This window comes from Naegleria lovaniensis (assembly GCF_003324165.1).
Source record: "Naegleria lovaniensis strain ATCC 30569 chromosome Unknown tig019, whole genome shotgun sequence".
NCBI classification, from domain to species: Eukaryota; Heterolobosea; class Eutetramitea; order Acrasida; family Naegleriidae; genus Naegleria; species Naegleria lovaniensis.
In genome coordinates this window covers 478,186-500,592 of record NW_025407840.1, presented here as the reverse complement: position 1 = coordinate 500,592, position 22,407 = coordinate 478,186, and the positions used below count along the sequence as shown (strand labels likewise).

Genomic DNA, 22,407 nt, shown 5'->3' with positions numbered 1-22,407 from the left:
CCTTTTAATTTTAATTGCTGTTTGCAACGATATATTTCCGAAAGATTCTTCGCAAGCAAATAATGACAAACTTGCTGTAGCTTCAATGCTTTTGGAAAAAGGAAATATTGCATTTCAAAATTCAGAATATGACAATGCGATCACCTGTTACTCGAACGCGATTGAAGTACATCCAAATTTTGCTGATGCTTGGAGTCAGAGAGGGCTTGCTCATCTTAAATCTCAGCTCTACACTCAAGCATTAAATGATTTTAATCATGCTCTCAAGTTGGATCCGGCTCATGCTAATACTCAAAACAGTATGGGAGTTTTATATTATTACGGATACGGAGTTGTCACACCTAACCATGAGGTTGCTTTTTCTTGGTTTGAAAAATCTGCTAAACAAGGCCATGCAAAAGCTCAACATAACTTAGGCCTGCTGTATTACTATGGATGTGGAACATCGAAAAGCTATACAAAGGCTATTGAATGGCTTAAAAAATCAGCTAACCAAGGACATCCTAACTCTCAATATTATCTTGGTCACATCTTTGAGAAAGGCAATCCCAACGCATTCTTTAGATTTTTTGACTATTTACGAGACCACACAAAAGCGTTTAAATGGTATGAAAAAGCAGCAAACCAAGGACATTATGAAGCTCGCTATTCTCTCGGTAATTTGTATTACAAAAATCAAAATTATACGATGGCACTCGAATACTTGACCAAGGCAGCATCGTACAATCATTCACAAGCTCAGTACATGCTAGGAACGATGTATTATAACGGGGACGGAGTCACACAAAACGTTACAATGGCGTTCGACTGGTTTTTCAAGAGTGCTAAACAAGGAAATGCAGAAGCTCAATTGATGGTCGGAAATATGTTCTTTTATGGAGAAGGAACAAAGTCTAGTTATGCAAAATCGTTTATGTGGTTTAAAAGAAGTGCAGAACAAGGAAATTCAGACGCTCAATTGAATCTGGGTTTTATGTACTTCCATGGATTTGGAGGTCGAATGGATTTCATAGAGGCCTACAAATGGATTAAAACAGCAGCAGATCAAGCCAATTTTAAGGCATTATTACTAATTCCAGGTCAAATAGACTTAACCAAAGTTGGCAAGAAGCTGTGGAGCAATGAAGAGAATACAAAGAAGCCCTGTGTCATGCTTTAAGAAGGCACATTGTGAACAGTGAAACAATAATTGATTCCACTCAAGGATTATGGAACATTCGTTCAAGAATTTCTTGAGCATTCATCGAGTCTCTAAAACCTGAAACCCGATGGGATTATTTACTCGGTGATGACATGCTCCATCATATTCTGACATTTTTTGAACACAACTTCCTCATTCATACCTGTATGAGAGTTTCAAAATATTGGTACGAACGAGTACTTGCAGTTCCAATGGTATTATCCATACACGATCGTGGTAATGGTGAAGCTCTTTCAAAATTGAAAAGTATTACATCCACTGGCAACACATTCAACATTACCGATCTCTCCGTCTCTGGTAAAAACGAGATACCTTCCGTCACTGAAATCATTCATTTAATCACGCAAAGTAACAAATTTAACAATCTCAAGGTATTGCAACTCAGCGATTGTGCTCTTGAAAAAAACCATATTTATGAAATTGTTTCTGGATGTTTCAAGTCATTGAATGCTTTAATTTTATACCATGCAGACAAATGCATTGATGGAGAGTGTGCCAGTATCATTGCAAACAGTGTGCATATGAGAGAATTACGTGACCTAATGTTAACAACTGAATTTGGAGACGACAGTTTGCGAGCATTATGTAACAGTGCACACATCAAAAATCTCAATTTTTTAGATTTAAGCGATTCTAGCGTGAGCAAAGAGGGAGTCTTTATTCTTGCGAATTGTGCATCAATGAGTACCTTGACAGATTTGAATCTTGGATATAATGCGTTTGGTGAAGAAGGTTCGAAAGCGATTGCAAACAGTGCCTTTTTGAAAAACTTGAACATTTTGAATATCCCTTCTTGTGAAATTGGGAGAAGTGGAGCTCAATTGCTGTTTAAAAGCCCTAATTTAAAAAATGTTACAGAGTTATTTGCTGGACAAAATGAAATTGGGAATGAAGGAGTTTTAGCTCTTTGCGAAAACGAGTTTTCGAAGAACATTACTGATTTATATTTGACAGACAATGCCATCACTAACCAAGGCGTCTCTTTTTTGACCAACAACAGTACAAACATGAATAATCTCGTCAAACTACACCTTGACGATAATTTGATTACAGCTGAAGGAGCCAAGCTCATTGCAATGAGCAAAACAATGCAAAATTTGGAGGAGCTTTCTTTGAACAACTGTGATATTGGGGATGCGGGAATGATTGCCATTTGTGAAAGTGATTTTTTGAAAAAGTTGAAAGGACTACACGTAACAGACAACAATCTTTCTCACAAAAGTGTTGTATCGTTAACCTCTAGTACTTTTTGTAGCACGTTGGAACAACTGACACTGGATTTTAACAAAATTGGACATGAAGGAGCAAGCGTGTTATCAATTGCATCATTTCCAAACCTGATCACACTAAGTTTAACAAGGTGCAACATTGAAAACGATGGACTGTTCTTTATTTCTAATAGCCCGACTCTTAACAAGCTTACTACGTTATCCCTTGGTCTCAACAGCATTACAACTTTGGGCGTTCAAGCTATCTGCAACAGTCCATATTTGAAAAATTTAGACTGCCTATCACTGTTTGGAAATAATATCACCAGTGATGATGTCAAATTAATTGCAAACAATTTGAAGCATTTGACGTTTTTTACTGCAGACGGCTTGGCCACTCCTCAACTGAACTCATATTTATCGAAATGCTTGCCATCTTGTGAATTTTATATATAATTTTAGAAGCACGTACGATCATATTCTAACACCAATAATGTCCACCACAAATGAACATTCACGTGGATATTAAAACTTGATTACATGTTGAGATGAACTCTAGACACGAACTAAAAGAATGAACCATGGCGACCCAATTGCTGAATAAGGTGCGTGCAAGAATGTGTTTCTCCTTTTTGAACATTATTATTCACAAAGAACTGAGACATGAACTATGCACCTGACCTCTGTTAGATTGATTTGGAGCATTTCCTTTTTTGGCTGTTGTTGAAAAGCTATAAATGCCAGAAATCATTCGTTCTGCAGCTCCATCAACAAACAAAAAATAATGATGAATTTCAAGTCACTTTCCGTTTTTCTCGTGCTCATTGTTTTAGCATCACTGGTCCTTAGTGTCAGTTGTCAAACAGGACAGAAAAAGGTCGAAAAGTCTCTCACCCCTCGTCTATGGCCAAAATGCAAAAGAGTTCATTGCAGAAAGCGTTGCAGATTCGGCTTTAAGACCGATCGTTGTGGATGTCAAAAAGGTTGCAAATGCAGACTTAGACCTTGTGCACCCATGTTGTGCACGAAATATTGTAAATTCGGATACAAACGAAATCGACATGGATGTGTCAAGTGTGTGTGTCGCAGAAGTACATGTAAATCATCCCGCACGCTTCGTCAATAAAAACAGAATTCCATCCTATTTCTCTTGAAAATAAATTACAACAATTTACTGCTTGTTCGATTCTTGAAATGCAGCCAAATCACTCTCTGCATTTTGTTTTCCACACGAATTGAATAAACCTCCAAATCCTTTCTTTGATTTTTGCGAAGAATTATCGTGTTGTTCTTTCACAGGTTCTTCCTCAATGACTTCCTGATCAAATTCTCCATTTCGATCCTTTCTTACTGTTCTTACAAGTGCATGGAATGCATTTTCAATGTTAATATTTGCTTTGGCAGATGTTTCAAAGAATTTAGTTTTTGCAAATTGTTTGGCAAATTCTTCTCCAGTCTTGTAAGAAACTGCTCTTTCATTGCTGAGATCACATTTATTGCCGAGAAAGACAACTGGAATTCCTTCTTCGCCGACATCACGTGATCGTAATAATTGACCATATATATCTTGAACTTCTTGGAAAGAGGAAGCATCTGTCACTGAATAGACGAGAACAAATCCATCTCCTTCTCTCATGTATTGATCTCTCATGGCAGTGAATTCTATATAAATGGATATTATTTGATGGTCATGTGTAAAATTTTAACAAATGTCAGGTTTCAAAAAATATTATTTAAACTTACCTTCTTGTCCTGCTGTATCTAATAAATTAATTTTCACGGATCGACCATCCACGGAACATTGTTTCGTATAGGCATCTTCGATGGTTGGATTGTATGAATCACGATATTCACCTTTAATGAACTGAAGAGTAATGGATGATTTTCCGACAGCTCCGGTACCGAGCATGACGAATTTCATTTCATCTCGTTCCGAGAGTTCGATGGTAGAAGAGGATGATGAGGCCATTGGCAGACTTGTATTTTTTTTTGTTTGTAATTAATTTTTTTGTGACAAGTGATAGCTGTGGATGTTTATGTTCAGAGTTCAAGTGGTACTTGTCTAAAACAATGTTCCAAGTAGTAGCACTACGTTTGGATGGTCATTAACAGATAAAATTGCTTGGACCATCCACAGTGGCCAAGAGTTTGTTTTCAAAACAATGGAGAAGTGTTCATTGATATCTCTTGTTTCGAATCATTTCCTTTCCTTGCCAATTTGATTGCTACTCAGATCCAAACAAGTCAAATTCTTTAAACACTCACTTGTAGCAATGTATTGGACACCTTCATCACCAATTTCATTGAGATGCAGATCCAAAGAGGTAATATTCTTCATACATTCACTTTCAGACAAATATTGAACACCTTCATGGGAAATTTGATTGGAATTCAGATTCAAAGAAGTAATCTTCTTCAAGGATTCACTTGCAGCAATATATTTGACACCTTCATTGCCAATTTTGTTCGAGTACAAACTTAAAGATGTCAAATTCTTCAACCATTCACTTTGAGCCAAATATTTAACACCTTCATTGGTAATTTTGTTTCCATCCAGATTCAAAGAAGAACAAGTGGTTTGGGGAGGGTCGATTCGAGAGAGAGTGAGAGTTTAATTTGAAATGATACGTGTCTCCATTGTTTTGAAATTTTCATACACACCCGAATGATAAATAATGAATCACTTGATGGCAGCAGTTGAACTGGAGTTCGCAACATCTCATTCTAGAATTCGTAACGTTTGTGCACTTTGGAACTGAAAAAAAGGGTTTTGAAAATACGTGTCTGAAAAATATGATTGTCTCATCTACCAATTTAACAAATGAGCGTTGTTTGATCACTTCTTCAGCCTGGAATTTTCACTTACCAAATTTGATGGAGACTTCTGTCTGAAAATGTAACACTTCACCACCAACCAAAAAAAATGTTTTCATTTCTTTCCAACTATTATCCGTTTTACAAGCCAACAACAACCGAGATGGTTCAAACAAGGGATCAACCAATGGTCGTCCTTCAAAAAGATCAAGATCCAAACCATACTTTAGAAATCCAAAAATCGGATCAACATCGATGCATACTCACAGATTTTCATACTCATTCCACTCCGGAACCTTCTTCTAATTGGAATCACCAATTATTTCAAAAATTGAAAAATCGTATGATGATGATTAGAATGAACCGAAAAAAGAAAGCATTTTCAATGAATTTTGAATTTGTACAAAGTTTGGAATCCGAAGAGGAAGATTTAGATTCTGTTTTGCCGTGTGATGTGAAAATTTCATATACCCATGCATGTATTTTTGTGGTGGATTTTAATAATGGTTGCATTCAAGTATTTGATTTAAATTCCAAACAATTCCAAATGAGTGTTAAATCATCTCAGAGGCCAACTTGTTTGTGTGTCGAAGAAAATTATTTGAAGTATTCCCATCGAAATCAATCCTCCTCACAACAACAACATGTTGACACTCGACAGCATTCGTGTGCTGCTGCGGATTCAAGAGATGCTATTATATTAGGATGTTACGGAGGAAATCTTTACAAATATGATGCGATACATCTTTTATGCAAAGATGAATATGTGAATCATTCTCAGCAGTGTGAAACCATGTCGGGAGACACACATGAAAACACTCTATGGAAAATCGAATATGGTTTAACAAGTTCTACGAAACGACCAGGGAGTATTGCCATTATACAAGATTCCAACTCTGAGCACTTGTTAGTGGTGTGTGAATTAAGGACGATTGAAATTCATAATTCCTCAACAGGACAACATCTTCAATCCTTTGATTTTAGAAATAATGTCATTTCTCCGTACGGACTCGCCATCATTTCAGAATGGAATGGATTAATAGTGAGTGAAAGAAGTCCACTCCATAAAATTCAAATACTTCGTATTGACCATGATGAGATTGAAGAAGAACAAATTCCAAAATTGAATCTTGTACAATCGATAGGAACTTTTGGTTACGAGCAAGGATTATTGAATTATCCAGGAAGTTTGATTTTCGACTCGACTTCAAAACACATTCTAGTTGCAAATGAAGAAAATTTAAGAATTGAAGTATTCACTCAATTTGGAAAATTTGTGAAAAGCTTTAGTTGTGGATTTATGGCATCTGGTATTTGTTTGAATGAATGGACAGGAGAATTACTCATTGGAGATCCGATGAGTGGACTTGTCAGAATTTTCAAATAGTTGACCTGAAATACAAGATAATTTGGCCTTCCACTCATGAATTACATTAATTACCATTTCGCTGCCGTTCCTCCTCCAATAAAGAGGAGAATATATCGTTTCATTTGAATTCAACACTTTTAAACCACCAGACAAATGAATTCAATTTACATGTAGCATTAAGATTTGTTTTAAATTGTTAATTTAACCCTTAACTATTAATATTCGCAAAGTATGGGACACCACGTGAATCTGGTAAAGCGTACTTCCCCTTGGTAAACAAATTTGTTCTCAAAGCCATATTTTTGAGCAAACACAAAAACTGGCTATGGGCAGGGTTAAAAGCCGAAAAAATGTTTGAAACAACACATTGCCTGGTGTTCCTGATACACTGGCACAAATTAAGTCTTGCAGGACGAGGTGTTTTCTGAATATGTATGATGAGCCCTCTTCGCAAGGGTGGAGGATAGACATGGCAATATGATGATTTCCAATCCTGTAATTTATAGATGCACAATTTGACTCGGAATGAGTTTGTGATGAGATTCGGATTCAAAGCAGAACTCTGAATGGCCGGCTCCGTTTTATCTCTTCAGAGTCCAGCAAAGGACAAAATGAACAATATATTTGTGGTGATATTGAAGCCTATTGAAGTGGATCGTATCGGTACTAGAGACAATGTTACAATTTGCAGGGAGGGTGAGCCAAAGCGTAGGCAACCAGCCTATACCCAACCATTCTTGGCGACGTTGACGAACTCAAGTGTCATCACGAAAATAAACATCTCCAACCAAAAAAAATGCCTACAGCAAACAAAACGTTCTGGCAGAAGCTGAGTGATCAACACAACCACATCAGCAAGTTTCTTCACTTCAACAAAACAACACGCAAACCAGAGTAGGAAACAGAGAAAACAATTCATCGAACTGAACAAACCATCAGTGGAATTCCTAGTCGTCTATTGTTGTACATTCTGCTTTTCCGATGGCCTTCACAATTTCTTGATCGTTCCCAAACTTCGACAACAGCAAATCATACAACATAAGCACATCCACAACGGCATTATGTGCTATTCCGGGAAGAGAGTCACATACTTTTTCTCTAAAGTGGTTTTCTAATCCCTTTTTTCCAAGCAAGTTTTTTTGCATAGTAGAACAATAGTAAATTGTTGATCGGAGTTTAAGTGGTGCAATTGCAGCACTAAAGAAAGCCTTGTCCAAACCAGTTGAATGAACCAACAACATCACATCAGCAGTGTCATTCCTAGTCAAATAATTACAAATTTTAGGAATCATGTTTTGCAATGTTTCACTTTCATCCAAAATCTGAAATTTAGTTTCGTGCATTTGTAATGCAATAGAACTCCACACACCACTAGGGGATACAAATATGGAATGTAATTCATTACTAAATAATGATAACATTGCAAATTGAATTATGGAGTTGCATTTTGGAGAAAATCCTGTTGTTTCTAAATCTAGCACAAAGAAGTTCAATGGTCGTCTTGTCTCTTGATTGATACAGTGAGGCGTGGGAATTGATTTAAGAGGTGCAAAATTATATTGAATAGTCAACCTGTTTTTGAATTTTGAAATCAGGTAAGGTGGTTTGTGTTGTACAATAATATTCTAATTGTTTTTGCAACTTTGTTTCCTAAAAGCAACATCTTTTTCTAATTGAGCAGAAAATTGCAAACATTCTAATTGAGCAACTGTTGCTTCTGCTTCTTCGTCTGAAAATTGATGTTTAGCTTTCAAATGATTTGTAAAAGACCCTTTGATAATATATGGTTTTTGTTTTTTACATCCAGAAACAGGGCAGCATAAATATATACATTTAGGAGCACACACTTCAGCCCTCAACGTAGTTTTTCTTGAGTAAGTGGCTACGTTTTGATTAATAATTTGTAATTCTTTGCAAGTTTTTTTCTTGACATTTCTATCAAGTACAATTCGACCAGGAAGAGTTGGTAAAATCTTGATAACCAATTTCATACCAAAATAATGATCAGTTAATGGAATATCTGGGAGTGAGAACCCACGAACATCGTCAGTGGAATGTAATATTAAAAATATATAGAATGAAAATAGTGCGCTTTGGCAAAATTGTTTGGTTGTTGGCTTGGGAAACATTCCTCGAATTATTGAAAAGAGTAGCTCTTCATAATTTGTTGTAATGCAACTGGGTTTGAAATTTGGAAACCGAGACGCTAATGCAAGAAATCCTTCAAGTGTGTGAACACATATTTTCTTCGTTTTTTTGGGATAATTGGGTAATTTTTCGAAAATTGTTTTGCTTTCACTCAAAATATCAATTATATCCGGACTGTTATCATTAATGCAGTCATAAATATCACGAATTAATTCAAGGTAACCAGCAACACTATTTGCCTCTATAGTGCCAATTTTACGTAATTCTTGCAATACAGGTCGTTCTGTTAAATTTAGACATGATTTCAAATTCATAATATCCGTAGGATCAACTTCTTCTCTGTCGAGTAATCGATACAATGTCCTATGTTGTATCATGTAATAAATTATGGTCTGCATTGAGATTTTCTCGTGCAATATTGTTCCATTAAATAATACATTTCGTTGATTTTTGAAATTGTGAACGTAATCATTGACGAAAATGAAGTCTTTGTGTTTTTTTCTAATAATTGTTTGCACAGCATGTGCATCAATTTCTGCATCAGAACATCCACACACAATTGTTACAGATTCTTGGAGCAACTCTTTGAAATAAAGTATTTTGCTAGTGACAAATTCAAGTACGTCTGTTTCAGAACTAACTCCAAACCAACCCAGCGGTAAATGCCATGAATTATCGATGGCATTAATAGAAAATAAAATCATTTGGTCTATTAGATGTTTAACACCAAATTGTTTCACGTCTTCAACAGTGTAACAATATTTTTCACTTCCAACAATTTGATCTCCCAAAACATCAAAATGTTTAAACACTTTCATTCCATCAAACGAGATACATGTATCTTTACAAGAGTCAGGCAGTAACATGTTCTTTAGGGTAAGTGTGATGTCGGGAATCATACCATAACAACCAGCAGGTGTCCATTGTTTAACAGTATTCCAACTTGGTATAATTAGATTATATTTTAAATGATTAAAATTATTCCGTTCAATATTTTGATTGCGCTCTCCTCCCATTCTGATGAAAAATTGTTTTCCACAATAATATTTCATCACAACCCAATATCTTCTTTCAACCTCTGAATATTTGTGATGAAATGGATTCTTTGTATAATTTTGCAACTGATTGAATATAAAGGATCCAAAAAATGTCTCTAAGAATGGAGTAAAGCTTGACCTTGGAACCTTCAAAGCTTGTGTATCACGGTGTTCATTGTTCGTAATTTGTTTGTTGTTGTATTGTGTCGACAATGCTTCATTGTATGAAGTTTGAGCTTTTCTAAACACTGTTAAAAGTTTGTGTTCATCTTGGCTGACTGGTATAAATGGCACAAGTTTACACAATAACTCATACATCAATAATGGAAATGATATTAATTGCTTGGGTTGTGGTAAAATTCCTTTCAATAGCATTTCAAATATATCATGCCTATTTTCCATGATTGAAACTAGGTGTTTTTCCAATTCACTACATTGACGACACTGATTTTGAAAAATACTACAATATTTTGAACAACATGCTGATTCTAAGGTGAGTTCGTCTCGAATAACGCCAATTATGTCATAATCGCAATTATAAATTTGTTTTCCTGTTAATAATTTAGAATAATTGTTCCGATTTATACCTCTGCAAACGTATTTCAGTTCGGAATAGCACTCTTCATAACTAACATTAGTAGCTGGTGTAATATTTTCAACCATGAACGGTTGATCTTCAAAATAAACTCTTTTCTTTACTGACGGCATTATTGAAGCAGTTGAACGAATATCGGGAGCATTGTGGTTGTGTTGATCACTCAGCTTCTGCCAGAACGTTTTGTTTGCTGTAGGCATTTTTTTTGGTTGGAGATGTTTATTTTCGTGATGACACTTGAGTTCGTCAACGTCGCCAAGAATGGTTGGGTATAGGCTGGTTGCCTACGAAGCTTTTTCTATCTGGCTCACCCTCCCTGACAATTTGTGATTTACGCTGAAGGATATCTCTTCATACAGCATGGACTTTTTGTTTTAGACGAATTCATACAAACCAGATCATCTCCTCTCGCAAAGTGCAATGATGACGGTACTGTCAGTCCGCTTCACGGCTACAACAACGAAAACAGAGAATGAAGGTAAAAAACAAAAACACATCACTTATTCTTCATCAGAAACACAAACTCTACTCGAATCACAAATGCTTAGTGAGGTTACAAGTTTCAATCAAAGCAACAAAAGCGCCGATGACTCGACTGTTTCACGATCCAGTCAGCCCTCTGTGGCAAGAGAGATCAATAACTACGTGACAACAACTATACATTCACTACAGTTTAATACGGCACGATTAGGATGGAGGTGGTATATAGGAACATTAATACCTCAAATTATTTACTTGTGGTGTGTGATATTTATGCCAACAGCGAGGAATTACAATTGGGGAAGTGTTGGCTCTATTATTTTTGATATTCTGAACTTTCCGTCAACTTTTTTTGTTCACTGGCTGGGCTATATGGAAGGAACAATTATTACATGCTTGATCATAGCATTTGTTGCACTGTGCTATTTGGTATGGATGATTTCACTGTGGGCTACCAATAATGCTCACAGCCATACGTCAAAAGTCAAAGCAATATTGTATTTGTTTGGAATCATTTCTCAAACCTTCTCTATTTTTTTCATGTTTGCTATGGCTGGCTTTTATGATTGTAGCAGAACACGCATCATTACTGAAACACTAGAATTGACCTTGAATAGATTTCCATCTATGTCTTGTAGTGGATCACAAAACACCGTTTTGATGGCTCTTTCTATTGTAGCCACTCTTGGTTTATTCATGTTCGTGCTATTCTCGCGACTGGTTACCCATGATTTACATCCACTGAGCTTTACTCCTTTGGTTGCTTCACATCCCTATATTTTAGTATTGTTGGATATAATTTCAATGCTAGGGCTTGTTGGAATGTTTGCAATTCCTATCGAATACTCGTATGCTGCCATTACCTTCAATACTCTACTGTCCTTACTCTTCCTGTTGTTGACAGTGAAAAGTTGTCCCTTCTTTAGACGCATGGATAACTCTTTAATGGTTGGTGTAGGCTGTGCAAGGTTGGGAGCTTGTGTGGGGACGTTAGTGAATTTTATTGTGAACCCAAAGCAAGATCTATACTTGGGAATTGAGATAGGTGTTGTTTTAACATTGGGTCTTGTTATTTGTGGATTCGTTGGTGGATTTTTGGCAACTGAAGCTTATTTATTTTTCATTATCAAATCCGTGAGGGGTAGAATTATGGAAGCCATAGCGCAACACATTGACAACAGTCCTCAAGGAGTTTCACTTTATAACAACAAGAAAGCCATTCTTACATTATTAGACAATAAGGCGTTAGTAATATTCCAGGAAATGAAAGAAGAAAACAGATTGTCTCATTTACGCTCTTTTTTTAAGTTTTGCAACAAGTCTTCATTTGCCACTGTGATTGCTGGTCTAAAAACGGATGAAGGTGACGATATTGTGCTCACAGAAAAAGATTTGGTCTTGACCTTTTCCAAAGTGTTTGCCTTAAGAAAATCGACAGATACTGATTTACTTTATTATGCTGCATTATTAATGGGATATGACCACAGAAATGAAGGAAGTTTTAACACAACACAAGCACTCGAATTAATGAATCGAGTATCCAAAAACACCAAAAATAGTCTGTTTAGAATGATTGTGGAATATCGAGTTAAGGAATTGCAGCATTATGCTGCAGAATTACATACTGTTATTGAGGCGGACGCGAATGAAGCGGACTCGAAAGTACAAAGTGTGAAGCTTGCTCAGGAAATATTGGTTAGTTTACATAGAGACTTTTTTAAGGAAATGATAAGCGATCCTGTAAAGACAAGTAGTCTCGAAAAGATAACAAAAAAGATTACTGAGGTGGTCAGTGAATGCGACCAACTATATAAGGAGCTATTAGTGAACAAGAAGAATACCACATACTTGAGAATGTATGCATCATATGTAGAAAATTTCCAATTCGATAAGGAACTAGCTCAGACTATTATCATGGAGGCAAGTCAAATGGAGGAAGAACAGAGACTTGCACAATTCGTTTCCTTTCGTAAAAACTCTCTCTCAAAACAAAACAACCAGCTTGTTCCAACCAACGATTCTATGAGATGCGACAGTAACATGTCCTCCAACAAGAAGTACAAACTTTCTACAGAAAATCCCCATACCACCGTGAATGAGCAAGATAGCAAAGCGCAAGAAATACTCGATAATTTAGAAAGTGCAAGTTCTGTTGGCTTTGAGTATGAACAGAAAAAGGACTTTCTGTTCAGAAACGCATTGAAAACTCGAGTTTCCAATACTATCCAATTTTTCTCGTTTTATCTGTACATTATTATGTGCATTGCTTTGATTATTGGAGGAATTGTGCTACACATTGTAGATAGTGCTCAAATCAAGAATAATATTGTAAATTTGCGATTTGTGTGTATGCCTCAAACCACTCCACTCTCCGTAATGAGAAACATTAGAAGTATGCAAAATTTTGTTAATATTTTCCTGAATTATGAATATGACTGGCCTTTGTATCATGACGGACACTCGTTACCAAGCAAAAAGGTATGTGGCTATTTTATTTGAGAGCGATCTTGTGAAATGAGCCTTAAATGTATACAGGAATACGTGAATTATTTTTTTGAACGAGTCTCTAACGATAAGACTATTCTTCATCAACTGATCGAATTAGGACAGGCTGTTCAATTTGACGCCGTCACTTATACAGAGTATGGTAAAAGCATGTACACTACATATGTTCCTGGTTTTGAATCGTCATCAGGGATGGGTAAAACATTTACAGGAACTCCACAGCCAAGAAATGTCTCCATTATTGAAATTACAAACTCTATTCTCAAATATAGCGAGCAAATAATTAATGAGGACTTCCCAGGTTCATATCTGAGCGAAGCTTTGAATATGAACTCCCTCAACACATCAGCAGGTAGAGAAATGGTTGCTAAGATTATGAATTCAACATTTATGGGATCTGTTTCATCTTTTAATTTCATGTATTTATGGATTAACAAGCTTGATTTTAGCGACATTTACGAAGGTTTCTGCAATCGATACGTGGAAAAATCAAAAGATGGTACCAGATTATTGATGTTACACTCCCAGATTTACTTTTTTGTTTCCTTAGGTCTGAGTTGTGTGATTGGATTGATTCTCAATGTTATTATTTTCCAAAATCAAATGTATTTCAGAAGATTGATGAAATTACTCGAAAGGCAAACAACAAAAGAAATGATTGGAAAGATATATCACACTCTCAGCAAAAAGACGTCTGTTGAGGCCTCGCTAGACACTACCGTTGCTTCCAAAGCGTTCAAATCAAAATATGCACCACTTGTGGTCATTTGCTTCTTGTCCTTGCTTGTACCACTGTGTGTAGGATTATTTTATTTAGAGACATTCAAAAACGCCAAAAACGCTTTGTTTACATTTACTAATGTTGGACTATCAGCAAATGTTATCGAACACATGCAACGAAACTCGTTTTATTTAGGAGAGTTACTAACTAATTTTGGATTGAAGAACTATGTTGACACCATCGATGTGAAATATGGGAGCAAGTATTTATCAATAGCTAAAACTATTGATGAGCTGTATAGCTTGATTCGATATGAGACTGATATGGTAGCCGCAAACTGGAATGAGCTAATTTATGGAGATGTAACAAAACCCGATGATGATCCCGTCATAGGGTAAGTAGCACTCACATTTCATTTAATCATACGATTTTTAACTTTTCTTCGACTTATCATAGCTTGTATCCTTCTTTGGACAAGTTGCTGAAGAGTGGTGTTGCTGCCAATTGCACAGAGTATTTAGCTTCACATAACTTGACTTTGAATTTGAAAACAAGTATTCAATATTGCTTGGGAATTGAGAAAGTAATGACAGATTATCTAACAGAAACTACTGAAGTTTGTGAACACACACGAAACGCTTATCTCAATCAACTTAACTCATCCAAAAATATGGACCCAACAGAAATATTTATGGAGCATAACCTTGTCAGCATGATTTCATATCCGCTGAGTGACAAACTTGTCATTTACATGAACGAATTTATTAGAGTGTCTGGAGAGCTATCACTCGTTTTATTGCTTGTTTTTAGTAGTTGTGGGCTATTGTTGACCTTAGTTTTTGGAAAGGTTTTACATTCCATGCTAAAGAATGCAGCAGACCATTATCAACAAACCAGAATACTATTGAATTATATTCCTACCGATTTTGTAGATCGAAATGAAACTCTCAGAAACTTGATTTTATATCATCAATTTCCCAATCCAATCATGCAAAAGTTTTCAAATCGCAGAATACATCCAGGTAGCTCTGACGATGAAGGTTCTGTTTTTAAAGGTGTATCTAACATTATTAACTCTAACGTTGATGGATCAGCAATCATCAACGCGCAGGGAGAGGTTGAGTTATGCAACCCTTCTGCATTGCGGATGTTTGGACTGTCAAGCGTTGATATTTTAGGAAATTCTATTTACAGCTTATTTTCTCCAGGAGAGTGTCAAACTCAAGTGAAGAAAGTGGTAGGCTCTCTTTTTGAACAAAGCAAACGATCAAGTGATGGGTCAGCTCACGAATTATTCGAAGCTGAATGCGTGCGTAGGAATAATAGCAAATTCCCAGCTCGACTCACACTTTTTACAACTCATTTCTCAGAAAAAAGAACAGTCATTGTTATGACGATCAAAGATATGACCTCAGAAAAGAAACAACAAACGTTGTTAAATGAGGAGAAGAAGAATTCGGAAAATCTATTGAAGAATATTTTACCGGAAGCAGTAGGAAATCGTTTAAAGCAAGGAGAGACATTTATCGCAGAAAAACTAGGAGATATCACTTGCTTCTTTAGCGACATGTAAGTAATTCGAAATTAGTTCTTCAGATGGTTGTATATTGACTCATAACTTGAATCAATATAGGGTGGGATTCACAAACTTGAGCAGCAATATGCAGCCTACTGAGCTAGTCCAAATGTTAAATACTATTGTGAATGGATTTGACTCGTTGGTAGAGATGTATCGCTTGGAAAAGATCAAAACCATTGGTGATGCCTATTTTGCAGTTGGAGGGTTACATGGTGCAGCATCTTCAGATCATCCCGAACAAGTATTAAGGTTTTCCATGGACACGTTCAAAGTCATTAGAGACTTTAACGACGGAAAGTATGGAATGACATTGGAAGGAGATCAATTGTTGAATATCCGAGTGGGCATCAATACTGGACGAGCAGTAGCCGGAGTGATTGGTAAAATTAAGTTCGCCTACGACCTGTGGGGAGACACCATCAACATAGCCAGTAGAATGGTAAGTACATTCATAATGGTGATGTTATTTTCAACATTTGTCACACATAATTTTTTCAAAAACTCAGGAATCCACTGGAGTGCCGGGAAGAATCCAGATTTCCAGATCAACCTATGAGAGAGTGTATGATCTTGGTTTTGAGTTTGAGGAACGCCATGTCGATGTGAAAGGGAAGGGTCTAATGCAGAGCTATCTATTGAAGGCCAAATATCACACCAATCCTCTACCCGAACTCAAGATCTCCAATAACGCCAATAACGCCATGATGGAGGATGAAATCCATCATCACAACCATGGTCATATTGAACAGCACATGTTGTCCAATTCCTTGGAGTTTAGCACAATAAGGGATCCAAATGCAGTAGAAAGTGACAAGCACAATGATGCTGAGTAACGAATGAAAATGGTTGGACCAAGCAAAGAACCCTTAATAAAAGTTGTAAACATTCGCCCAAAACGGAGAAATTCAAATACTTCCATTTGAAGACCGGGAATTAAGAAAACAAATTTTCAAAAAAAAATCCTTTTGATCGGACACACATCATCATCGTACTTCTCTCTTGAAAATTTCAAACACAACAACCACACCTTCAACATGGCACCCAATGCTCAACAGCGCCGTCTTCAGATTCATTTGAATCACTTGATGGCTTCAACCACTCATCATCAAGAAATGCTCCATGATCAAACTCTCGGTATTCTGGAGAGAAATGATACCAGCGCTGCTACACCACTCATGTTGGAACATAACTACACGAGAGCAAGACAATACGGCTCTAACGGAGTTGATGTTGAGACTTTAAAGGCTTTCTTGGATGGTAAATATGCTGATGTAAGTATCTCGAGTTTGTTTTTTCTAGCCTCTCATCATGACCTTCCGATTGAAAACCATGTTGTCTCCTTTTGACCATTTGTTGCATCAAATCTTCTTGCATCATCATTAGACCAAGGAACGAGTGAGACAAACATTGGCCAAAGGAACATTCCCTCACTTCTTTGATTATGACACTTTGCATTATCAAGAAGCTCGTAGAGTGTTGATGGGATGGGCAAAAACCTTTGCCGATGAACTTCCATTTGATTTGTTAAATACACTCAGAAATGATTATGGAAGATTTGTGGCATGGTTTGAAGCATTTGGTCATTTCAATACTTCACTTTGTGTCAAGATGGCTGTTCAATATTCATTGTTTTGTGGTACATTGGCAAACTTGGGTACTGATAGACATCATGAATTTGTTAAATTGGGTCAACGACTTCAAGTATTAGGTTGTTTCGGAATGACAGAAAAAGGACACGGATCCAATGTCAGAGGTATTGAAACAACTGCTACCTATGATCCAAAGACTCAAGAATTTATTGTCAATACACCAAATCCAAAAGCAATGAAGACATGGATCGGAGGTGGACAATTTTGTCACTACTCTGTAGTTTTTGCTCAACTCATTTTGAATGGAGAAAGAAAGGGAGTTCACGTTTTCTTGGTTCCAATGCGTGACAGAAACACACAAAAGTTATTGCCTGGAGTTTACGTTGAAGATGTTGAGTACAAGTTGGGATTGAACGGAATTGACAATTATTCCTTCGGATTTAATAACGTTCGTATTCCTCGTACAAATCTCCTCAACAGATTTAGTGATGTGGCTCCTGATGGTAAATATATCTGCAAATTCAAGACAGAATCACAACATTTTGGTGCAACTGTTGGAGAATTGAGTGGAGGTAGAGTTGTCATTGCAGGACTTGGCTCTGCTTGTATTAAATCATGCCTTGCTATTGCCGTAAGATATGGATTTGCAAGAAAGCAATTCGGTCCACCAGGAAAGGGTGAAATTTCAATTATGGAATATCCATCTCACTACACTAGATTAATGCCTTTGGTTGCTAAAACCTATGCATTGTCATCGGCATTGTCCCATGTTCGTGAACAATATCATCACAAGCACAAGAATGCAGAAGCTAATGCTCTTGGTCACTGCTTGACATCGGCCATCAAGGTTGCAAGTAGCTTCCATACTCTCAACACTGCTGATATTTGTAGACAAGCTTGTGGAGGCGCTGGTTTCCGTGCTCCAAACCTTATTTCTGGATTTTTAAGAGATACTCACGTCTTTGTCACATTTGAAGGAGACAATCAAGTATTGCTCCAACAAGTTGCCAAGTATCTTATTGCTCAATATGCTCAAGCTGTGAAACAAGGATGTTTCTGTGGCACTATTCTTGAATATTACAAAGATGGAAAGGTAGAGTTTAATGGAGAGCAAGATTTGACATGTCCAAAATATCAACTCTACTTGTTCAGAACTAGAGAAATTAAGATGGTGGAGGAATTGATCAAGAGATTGAGAGATAGAGAAGGAAGGGGTGAAGACGAATGGGAAGCTTGGAAGAATGAAATTGTTTTTGCTAACGAACTTGGTTTGGCATTTGCTGATAGAATGATTCACGAACAATTCTTGAAGGCCTCCAACTTGTGCAGTTTCTCAATTTCTAACACGCTCACTCTTTTATGCAAGTTGAACGGATTGACACAAATTCAAAAAGCATTGGGCTGGTTAGTCAGCAATGGAGTTTTGTGTCCAAACTTGGGCAAGAAGGTTGACTCACTTGTGGTCTCTTACTCTAAAGAGGTCAGCAAGATTGCTTTGGAGTTGATTGATGCATTTGCTATCCCAAGCCAAGTGCTTCCACCAAAGTGGGATCTTAGCGATTACACAGTCACTGAAAATTAATGTACACTAGTCTTGATAAACTTTGTTCCCTTAACCACCCCGTTTTTCAATTTTATAAATCGCGCTCCAGCGCAACACAATAAATCAAATCCAAAAAAAATCAAAAAAATCTCATCGTCATGAGCGCTTCTTCGTCATCATCATCATCGCAACAACTCGAGATCATCAATGAATTTATCAATTGCTCCTGGGATGATTTACCGGTGGATGTGAAGGAAGTTTTAGGAGGAAACAAGAATTTATTTGATCGAATTTTGAAAGACTATGCAATGGAAAGACAGTTGCCCTATGAACAAGCTCCGGTTTCGTTATTGTTAATGAATAAGAAGGATTATTATTTGGAGATGGTGGAATATTTGAGAAATAACTTGCGGGTAAGTGAGATGAGAATGATCATAGCTAATTTGTTGATAATCATGAAATTGGAATGACATTCTTATTATGTTGTAAATGTATGGACGATCGAAATACCTGACAAAATATATAACGTTGTAATTTAATATACATCAGTTGTTTCCATATCAATTTTCGGACGTGATCATTAATGAACTTGGAATGTTACCTTTTACTTTCTATTCAGAGATGGTTTACACGATTATGAAAAATGAAAAATCATATGATATACTCCCCAATTTTACTGCAGCAGATGTCAACAGGCTATTGGGAATTGGAAGAAATCAATATATTGACATTATGAACAAGGTGAGGAGTAAAAAATGGACTTGGAGGTTCAATAAGGGGATTCTAAAAGAACAATTGCCAGTACAACCTGTAGATACAAAGATTGATTATTGGTGGATTGTTGACGTGTTTCCAATGCCCCAGCAAGAATTTTTGAAAATTTACAACGTGAGTGTCCCTGTTACTGATTTCAATAATATTATTTGTGATCATAACTTTCTGTCACAATTTCACTTTATGAATAATTCGTTTCATTCCTAGACTCTCACTACTGAAGAAGCGATAGCAATCGCAATGGTTAAAAATGAAGGGAAAATTCTTGCATGCAGAATTCCTTATCCCGAATTACTTTCAATTTACAGAAAAGGATTGGTCCATTTTCATGTCCCAATCAACAGTGATGATTACATTGTAATTCCTCCACTCAAAGGTTTCATCATGAACAGAACACCAAACGATCACTTTGAAAAGTTATTGTACGATATTTTAGTCACTTTAGATGAAAGAACCACAGTTAGTCAATTGTCAAAAATTCTTCAAGTAGACGAAAATATGGTAAAGTCTGCAGTGTCTGTGTGTTGCAGACTAGGATTTGCCAAAAAGAAGGTTCAAAAACCCAAGAACATGACAGATACAAGCGAAGATCAATACAAAAATAGCTGGCAATTGTCAATAGACGAATATCATGATGAAATGATGAGCAATGAAGGCAAAAACATGTCACGAAGTGAGAACAATTCCTTGCTAGAATTTACCTCCAGCTTCGAAAACAAAGGTGAAAAGATGAAGAGAATTTGTTTCTTGTTTGACTCTTCACTCACTGCTTATTTAATGATGGGTAACCTGGCTGAAGGTTTAAAGAATCATGCAGGTGAGTTTTATTATTGTTTTTTCAAGGTATTCTAATTTACTTTAGTGACTCTTTTTGAGGTTGGAAAGATGCCTGATGAGTTATTGGATGACTTTTTGAAAGAGCTCGACAAGGTAGTTTGTCCTACTGATAACGAAGGTGAAGCCATCAAATACTATACCCATGCCATTGCTCTCAGAAATACTTTGAGATTCCTTCGACAAAACAGTAAGGAATTTGGAATTGTTGGTTCGGATGGTGGTGTTGATATGATCCGTTGTGAAAGTTTGAACAATTTGGATAATGGAACCAAGATGCGAATTCTTGACATGAATTATGCTATTCTTATTGCCACTGCTCCAATTGCCTCAAGAGCTATTAATTTACCAAACTTACCCAATTTTTATGGCCCTCCACTTCCCCATGTGTCTTCTCCTTGGTTCAAATTGTACATGTATGTTTCCTGTGAGCTGGGACCATCAACTGTATTATTCTGCAGAGGTCAGCGTATAAGAAAGCTTCCAGGAATGATAGGAACAAATGAAAAAATTATGATTTCTGGATGGGAACAAGAACCATATGCTGTTCACTCCAGGATATTGTTGCAGGTTTTGAATGAAGCATTAATGACGTCTCCAAACATGATTCAAATGATTGACGAGAACTCGTCTGAAAATCAAACATTTGATGTACCATTCCCATTTGAGAGATGTAATTATCATCATCATGACAATGGAAGCACTTCTACACAAAAACGCCATGCTGCAAGTGAAAACTCATCCACTGACAGTCAACGTGAAAAACCTGCATTTGCTCTTGATGACTCTCAAGAAGAAGTTCTAGACGGAGGAGTATTGAAGCCACCTTCAGAAACCGTAGAGGCAGCAGTTGATGAGATTGTTGATCTAACCGAGGAAGATTGGGACGCAGTTGAAAAAATTATGAACAAGCTCACTGAAAAGCTTCATTTAGAATGCTCATTTGGATGTGTGAAACTGCTTAAAATTGTAAAGAATGGTGTCACACAAGCCATTGTTCCAACTGATTTACATTTTGGAATTCCACTTTCAAGTTACGATATTAACAAGAAAGTTTGCGACGTTGTCATTAAGCGAAGTTTGTTTAATGAAGAAAATCTGAAGCGTCACACTCAACATATGAAGCAAATGTGTGACGAGTTTTTGAACTTTATTCAAAATTACTCTGAGGATTCATGTATTTCCGATCCGTCTCAAGTACCTTACCCTTCCAAAGCAATTTATTTTAACGGTAAACAAATTTCTCCATACCGATTTTAATCATGACTCAAAACGATTAAATTAAAGAATGCCTCCTCTCCTCTCCGTTCGACTATGTACTCTTTAATTGTGGCTGATCGTAGGTGTCATACAAAATTTACGTAAAAATTTAAAAACTACAGTTTCTGCTTCTAAAAAAACAGGCAAATAGAATGCAATCACCAACAGAGATTGATAGAATTAAGGAAGTATATGATTCATATGATTATCAGGATTTGGGTTATATAGAGGCTTCTGATGCTCGAGATGCGTTCATAGGTATGTGTTACGATTTCAAAATAAAACGACAGTGACCGTCGTTGTATGTAGAGCTCGGATATGAAATTACGCTAGACGAGATGCTAAAGTTGATCGATGAAGAAAGTACAAATCATGGGCTGACCCGTCAGTCGAGCCAAGATAGCCTCAATTCAGCAAGAAATTCCGAAGGTTTCAACCCTGATAAAATTGAATGGTATTTGTTTATGGAGTTGTTACAAAAGTATAGCGCATTAAAAGATGATGAAGCCAATGAAGAAGATCTGTTAGATGCTTTTTCAGCTCTCGGAGGAAATTATAACAAGAGTGGAACAGTTTCTTTGAGCGACGTAAAATCATTTTGCGAAAAATTTGATCTTTGCTTTGATGTGATGCAGGTCGCAAAAGAAAAGAACATTTCTATTGATGGGCATAAATTGGACTATGCTCAGTTCAAAGCAGTACTATCTTTTCCCAAGAATTAATACCAATTCCAATGTTATTTAAATTATT

The 22,407-nt window shown here is 36.6% G+C and overlaps 9 protein-coding genes across 9 annotated transcripts in view; 7 read left to right on the top strand and 2 right to left on the bottom strand.

Moving 5' to 3' along the window:
• Window positions 1-1,159, top strand: part of C9374_003466 (uncharacterized protein) — a gene marked incomplete at both ends in the record, with an annotated part of 1,185 nt that extends 26 nt beyond the window's left edge. Inside the window, one exon of the mRNA XM_044692997.1 lies at window positions 1-1,159. This exon is cut by the window's left edge and continues 26 nt beyond it. Within this exon, the coding sequence (XP_044549644.1) occupies window positions 1-1,159 (1,159 nt within the window).
• Window positions 1,160-1,347: 188 nt separating this feature from the next.
• On the top strand, window positions 1,348-2,865 carry C9374_003465 (uncharacterized protein; the record flags this gene model as incomplete). The annotated part of the gene is made up of 1 exon (XM_044692996.1): window positions 1,348-2,865. The coding sequence occupies one exon, from the start codon at window positions 1,348-1,350 to the stop codon at window positions 2,863-2,865; it is 1,518 nt and encodes a 505-aa protein (XP_044549643.1).
• Window positions 2,866-3,580: 715 nt separating this feature from the next.
• C9374_003464 (uncharacterized protein) lies at window positions 3,581-4,378 on the bottom strand (the record flags this gene model as incomplete). The annotated part of the gene is made up of 2 exons (XM_044692995.1): window positions 3,581-4,071; window positions 4,153-4,378. The coding sequence occupies 2 exons, from the start codon at window positions 4,376-4,378 to the stop codon at window positions 3,581-3,583; spliced, it is 717 nt and encodes a 238-aa protein (XP_044549642.1).
• Window positions 4,379-5,332: 954 nt separating this feature from the next.
• On the top strand, window positions 5,333-6,610 carry C9374_003463 (uncharacterized protein; the record flags this gene model as incomplete). The annotated part of the gene is made up of 1 exon (XM_044692994.1): window positions 5,333-6,610. One exon carries the CDS (start codon window positions 5,333-5,335, stop codon window positions 6,608-6,610), a length of 1,278 nt encoding a protein of 425 aa, XP_044549641.1.
• Window positions 6,611-8,217: 1,607 nt separating this feature from the next.
• C9374_003462 (uncharacterized protein) lies at window positions 8,218-10,572 on the bottom strand (the record flags this gene model as incomplete). The annotated part of the gene is made up of 1 exon (XM_044692993.1): window positions 8,218-10,572. One exon carries the CDS (start codon window positions 10,570-10,572, stop codon window positions 8,218-8,220), a length of 2,355 nt encoding a protein of 784 aa, XP_044549640.1.
• A 340-nt stretch (window positions 10,573-10,912) lies between these two features.
• On the top strand, window positions 10,913-16,490 carry C9374_003461 (uncharacterized protein; the record flags this gene model as incomplete). The annotated part of the gene is made up of 5 exons (XM_044692992.1): window positions 10,913-13,330; window positions 13,388-14,472; window positions 14,535-15,647; window positions 15,712-16,096; window positions 16,164-16,490. 5 exons carry the CDS (start codon window positions 10,913-10,915, stop codon window positions 16,488-16,490), a joined length of 5,328 nt encoding a protein of 1,775 aa, XP_044549639.1.
• Window positions 16,491-16,691: 201 nt separating this feature from the next.
• C9374_003460 (uncharacterized protein) lies at window positions 16,692-18,828 on the top strand (the record flags this gene model as incomplete). Its single annotated transcript, XM_044692991.1, has 2 exons — window positions 16,692-16,928; window positions 17,041-18,828. The coding sequence occupies 2 exons, from the start codon at window positions 16,692-16,694 to the stop codon at window positions 18,826-18,828; spliced, it is 2,025 nt and encodes a 674-aa protein (XP_044549638.1).
• Window positions 18,829-18,947: 119 nt separating this feature from the next.
• On the top strand, window positions 18,948-21,657 carry C9374_003459 (uncharacterized protein; the record flags this gene model as incomplete). The annotated part of the gene is made up of 4 exons (XM_044692989.1): window positions 18,948-19,202; window positions 19,339-19,677; window positions 19,771-20,380; window positions 20,426-21,657. 4 exons carry the CDS (start codon window positions 18,948-18,950, stop codon window positions 21,655-21,657), a joined length of 2,436 nt encoding a protein of 811 aa, XP_044549637.1.
• A 152-nt stretch (window positions 21,658-21,809) lies between these two features.
• C9374_003458 (uncharacterized protein) lies at window positions 21,810-22,379 on the top strand (the record flags this gene model as incomplete). The annotated part of the gene is made up of 2 exons (XM_044692988.1): window positions 21,810-21,915; window positions 21,967-22,379. 2 exons carry the CDS (start codon window positions 21,810-21,812, stop codon window positions 22,377-22,379), a joined length of 519 nt encoding a protein of 172 aa, XP_044549636.1.
• Between the last annotated feature and the right edge of the window lie 28 nt (window positions 22,380-22,407).